The 5,696-nt window shown below is 36.2% G+C and overlaps 1 protein-coding gene across 1 annotated transcript; it reads left to right on the top strand.

Annotated features, from left to right (window-relative positions):
• The first annotated feature begins 3,451 nt into the window (after positions 1-3,451).
• On the top strand, positions 3,452-4,392 carry LOC147645069 (uncharacterized). The gene is made up of 3 exons (XM_086829286.1): positions 3,452-3,842; positions 3,895-4,072; positions 4,136-4,392. Exons 2-3 carry the CDS (start codon positions 3,895-3,897, stop codon positions 4,390-4,392), a joined length of 435 nt encoding a protein of 144 aa, XP_086685412.1. The 5' UTR covers positions 3,452-3,842.
• The last annotated feature ends 1,304 nt before the right edge of the window (positions 4,393-5,696 follow it).

Here is a 5,696-nt window from a genome sequence, read left to right as displayed (position 1 = left end):
CGATTTTCATAAAATTTTACACAAAATTGTACAATAATATGAAATGGCTATATCTCAAATTTGATCAAATTCTGTTGAAAACTAAAAATTTTATAATTTTTTTTGTAAAACTTTTCCGATCATTCCTATGACAGCTATATGATATAGTCGTCCGATCCGGCCCGTTCCGACATATATACGAGTGAGAGTATATAGAAGACTAACTGCAAAGTTTCATTCAGATAGCTCCAAAACTGAGAGACTAGTTTGCGTAGAAACGGACAGACGGACAGACGGACAGACGGACAGACGGACAGACGGACAGACGGACAGACGGACAGACGGACATGGTTAGATCGACTCGGCTGTTGATCCTGATCAAGAATATATATACTTTATATAGTCGGAGGTGCCTCCTTCACTGCGTTGCAAACTTCTGACTGAAATTATAATACCCTGCAAGGGTATAAAAAGCGATCTTCGGGTCACAGTATTCAAGATTTGTGTTATTGGAAATGGAAACGGAAATGATTTGGATTAGGTTTATGGATTAGGTTACAGCATAAATGAGAAAAATCTTCTTTCCCTTAGGTGTTTTTATACCCTTGCAGGGTATTATAATTTCAGTCAGAAGTTTGCAACGCAGTGAAGGAGGCACCTCCGACTATATAAAGTATATATATTCTTGATCAGGATCAACAGCCGAGTCGATCTAACCATGTCCGTCTGTCCGTCTGTCCGTCTGTCCGTTTCTACGCAAACTAGTCTCTCAGTTTTGGAGCTATCTGAATGAAACTTTGCAGTTAGTCTTCTATATACTCTCACTCGTATATATGTCGCAACGGGCCGAATCGGACGACTATATCATATAGCTGTCATAGGAATGATCGGAAACGTTTTACAAAAAAAATTATAAAATTTTTAGTTTTCAACAGAATTTGATCAAATTTGAGATATAGCCATTTCATATTATTCTACAATTTTGTGTAAAATTTTATGAAAATCGGACGACTATATCATATAGCTCCCATAGGAACGATCGAGAAATTAATTCAATTAAAAAGTATAACATTTTCAGTTTTCAAAAGATTTTCATCAAATTTGAGATATAGCCGTTTCATATTATTCTACAATTTTGTGTAAAATTTTATGAAAATCGGACTAATATATCATATAGCTCCCATAGGAACGATCGAGAAATTAATACAATTAAATTTATAACTTTTTTAGTTTTCAGCTGATTTTCATCAAATTTGAGGTATAGCCATTTTATATAAGTCTAAAATTTTGTGGCAAATTTCATAAAAATCGGACGACTATATCATATAGGTGCCATACAAACGATCGTTTGATGTAGAGGAAAAATGCAAATCTGTGAATGTAAAACTGCAAATATAATATGTATAGGTGAATGAAATGAAAGCAGGTATTACTTCATTGTTTTTTAACACAAGTATATATAATTTATATTGTATGGATTCCTATTCATAGAAGTTCTATCTGCAAGGGTATATAAACTTCGGCGTGCCGAAGTTAGCTTCCTTTCTTGTTTTCACTTTAAATCAAGAAATATATACATACATCCATATGTGTAAATTATAGCAGAAATTGCTGTGGCTTTGATAACAATTATAGGGGTTTATAAGCGTCTAAAACTACCATAGCATACTTTTCAACACTTTTTTTCAGTTGACTTAAGATAAATATATTAATTTATAATATATATTCACTGTTTTTTTTAACCCTAGCAGGATATCATAATTTTAGTCAGAAGAAATGCCAGAGAAATGGTTGTTAAATGTAGAGGATCAATAAGTATCTATGACCAATAAGTATCAATGGAACATTGAGTAACTATAATCAGTAACTATTAATGAACATTAAGTAACTCTGAACAGTAACTATCTATGACCAGTAAGTATCAATTAATTAAATAACTCTGAACAGTAAGCATCTATGAACATTAAGTATCAATGAAAATGTAGTATCTATGGCCAGTAAATATGTATGATCAGTTGATTACTTTGAACACTAATAAACAATGACTTGCAACTTTTGGAACACAACACATATCTAAGACGTGGCTGGCAGCAGTCACTTCGTTCCGGGGAGGTTAGAACAAGTTGGGAATCATATGCATAGGTGCGCGAAATTTGTTTTGGAACAAAGAGCAAGCTATTTGAATGAAACTATGGAGTTATTCTTCTATATTATTTTACTAGTATATAAGTTGCAGAATGGCGAATCGGTGGACCATATATATACATATATATAACTGCCATAGGAACGATCGGACAACTTTAAGAGAAATTAATTATAACTTCTCCAGGTTTCAACAGATTTTGATTAAATTTGATATATAGCCATTATATATTATTCTAGAATTTTGTGTACAATTAAATGAAAATCGGACTACTATATCATATAGCTGCCATACAAACGATCGTTAAAAATAGAGGAAAATGCAAAACGGTTAATGTAAAACTGTAAATATAATATTCATAGCTGAATTTTGTATCCCCTCACTTTAAGAATGTTCTCGATTAAGGTAAAGGATACATTAGCACGTATATAGCTGCTATAGGAATAATTCTCCTTAGTTTTGTCCCCAAATCACCAAGTTCATTTCCTTTAAAATAAAACCCTTAAAGTTCTGAGCAATTTTTTGCTTCATTCTAATTTACATTTTATAAAGATAAAGCTGAGGGAAAAAATCACCGAGCAACCAGGCACGTGTGACTTGTCTCTGTGTGTTTTTACATGTCAATGTTTGTACACACACACACACTCACTCACACACACGTATACACTTAATTTTTGGCCATTTGGCAGCTTATTCTTCTTCATCTCCATGTGATGGGCTACCCAATTATGAGACATTAAAAGTACGCGCATATAAATCGCTTCATTTTTATGCGCAATTACACGGGGGAGACGGTAACCTTGGCTTTCCCAAGTCCCCTGTTTTTCTCCTTCCTTCTTTTTCCTTTTCCTTTCCTTTTTTTCACACATTTTCCGGTTCACTTACACGGTAAAGGAGATACAACCTCAGCTTAAGTGTATGGGTGTATGACACCTGCAAGAGAACACATTGTCTAAGCTCAAGTTTTGGTACTCTTAAAACGATCGTCAAAGCAGGCTTAGGATAAGAGAGTTGAGCCTTTAGGCACACAAGAGTGAGCAAAGTAGGAAGATAAGAGAGCCGGAAGTGAAGAGTCAAAAGAGAAGACTCAAAAGAAGAGGGAGGAGAGTTTACACCTTCCACATGTCACGTGCCAAAAAGCTCATCGTTAATCATCTTTCACTAGCCCTTCGTGGTAGGTAAAGAAAGCAAAGAGAGAGAGAGAGAGAGAGAGAGGGATCTTTCTCTTAAAAGACGATCTCTTTAATATAAACAATGCTACCCCTTGAAGTTTAAGTATTTTGCAAGCTCAGTTATTAATTACCTCGCGCTTCTAAAGCTAAATTTTGATGGATCTCGGTACATACATTAATTAGTTTTGATAAAATCAGAGTTTAAGTGACAAAAAAAACGAGGCTTAAACAGCTCTTAAAGGTTTTCTCTTTCCTCTTTTTCATTTAGATTTCCAATAGCTTTCCTAGTAGCTTATTTTCACTCCTGTTGCAGGGAAAACTTGGGAAAGAGAAGAGGAGTTCGGTTGGCAAAGCTCATCATCAAGTGCTTAATATTTTGGTTTTGTTTATATTTTTTTTCGTGTGGTGAATTCCTACACAGTGTGTGTGCGTGTATTTGTTTATATTATGTGTTATGTAAGTGTGTGTAGAATTTGTGAGTTGCATTGCCTGGAAAGTGAAAAAGTTCATTCACTTAGGTAACGGAGAAAAAGTCTCGCTGAATAACTGTAAGTTATTCCATGGAGATCTTCAAAAAATTCATTTAAACTATTTCCCCAGATGGCCGACAAAGCCTCATCTTCTCTGGCTAACGTCGAGGATGTGGCTTCTCCACCACTGGCCTTGTGGCGCCGCACTAGCCGCCGAGTGACACCTGTTGAGGTAATCGATCGCGACTATTTGCTACGACGCCCCTTTAGGGAGTCACCTGAAAGGGAATCTCCTAACACAGCTGCAGGTGAGTGCCCGTTGCTGTTGTTGTTTCCTCCACAAAACTGAGCTTAAAATTGTTTAATTACAGACCCCGAAGGGCCTTCAGTTTCTAAGCGCGAGCAAGGTCATAAGAAGGAGCAGGAGCAGGAGCAGCAGGAGGAGCAGGGTGACCCTTACAAGTGTCCACTTTGCCTGGAAAGTGTGAGGCAGCGCCAGCCGGTGTCCACCAAATGTGGACACATCTTTTGCCACGATTGCCTGGAAGGTGCCATGCGCAGGGCCCGGAAGTGTCCCCTGTGCAATGCCAGGCTGAGACAGCATCCATTTATTCGCATTTATCTGTGAGACGACTTGCATAATTCACAAAATTCCATTAATGAATGTTGTCAGAAATCTCCAAAAAAATATATATGTTTTTAAAATTTATTTTTGCCGTGTTCTATAGGCATTCTTTTCTCACTCTCACAATCTCTCTCTTGCTCTTTTTCTTCCTCTCCCTCTCTATCTCCCTCGATGTCTCTGTTGTTTCTGTGCTCCTCTGTTCGCTGTACTCAATTAACTTAATTCCCGCTTGCATAAACTGTGGAGATGTCTTCCCGGCCCTTGGAAAAAACCTCCCTGCCTCCCCTGGCACATTTCCCCAGCCCCTCAAAGTCATGTATTTTGTATTTATTTTGATTTAAGCCAAAAATTTAGGCCACTCAACCGTGTGCACTTCTGGCCGGAAAAGTGTCAAGCCTAGGCCCAACACACACACACACTCTTACCCCAAAAAGAAAACCCGGAAAAGACAAAGCGACAACTTAAATACACAAAACCTTCAAAATTCATCAGAAAAAAAGAAGAAAAGAAAGGAAAAATCAAGACTTTAAGGACTAAGAGTGCGGCTACCAAACTTTCACCGGAAGTGGGCCAATAAAAAAAAAGTATACACCCAAAAGATATATGTATCTAATGCGATTATGCAGGAAGCCTCCTCAATTCCTTCACGTCATTGTCCCTCGACCATCTCCCCCTCTTCCTGACAGCCACTAATTTTTTTTTCGGGGGCGATGGCAATAAGCGGATAAAGTCATCTCCAGAATTAGCATTTATTTATCTCAAATCATAAGCCGCATGGAATGAATATGGTGTGTGATGAATGAGTGAGTGATGAGTAAATTGATTTTATATTCAATTCAAGGATAAGTAAATCTTTCAGTTATTGAGCAAACGAACTATAAAATTAAACTGAATAAAATTGTATTTGGGAGAATTAATATATAGTTGTTAAAGTTGTTAATTAACCTTGCTTAGAAGTATAAATATAATACTTTTCCTTACTAAAATAGTCATCGTAAGTTAAAAATGTAGAATATAATTTGATCGACTGATAACATACCCAGTAGTAAGAAATCGTACCATAGGGTTTGTTGTGAAATCCCTTAACTGTCTCAATTCATAATCATTTAAAAGTATACCAATATTACATATAGAAATGTAGATATACCAATGTATATACCTTCCTTTTCCTACTTATGCTAGATCAATTGGGCTGATAACATGACATATTCTGTAGTCACATGTTCTAGGATCAGGATTGTTGTTAAATTCATCGAATTTTTCAAGCCATAATCATTAAGGTATACAAAATATAGAAGTATACAAAT

The sequence above is a fragment of the Drosophila serrata genome, unplaced genomic scaffold (assembly GCF_035046125.1).
Source record: "Drosophila serrata isolate PLE 108 unplaced genomic scaffold, ASM3504612v1 contig_23, whole genome shotgun sequence".
NCBI classification, from domain to species: Eukaryota; Metazoa; Arthropoda; class Insecta; order Diptera; family Drosophilidae; genus Drosophila; species Drosophila serrata.
The sequence above is the reverse complement of the archived record's forward strand: the minus strand, read 5'-3'. Positions and strand labels throughout refer to the sequence as shown.

Bases quoted from the DNA above. Each gene is read 5' to 3' on its own strand.
- LOC147645069 (XM_086829286.1), top strand. From the start codon at position 3,895: ATGGCCGACAAAGCCTCATCTTCTCTGGCTAACGTCGAGGATGTGGCT. The intron at 4,073-4,135 runs GTGAGTGCCCGT...GTTTAATTACAG, and splicing joins ATCTCCTAACACAGCTGCAG to ACCCCGAAGGGCCTTCAGTT.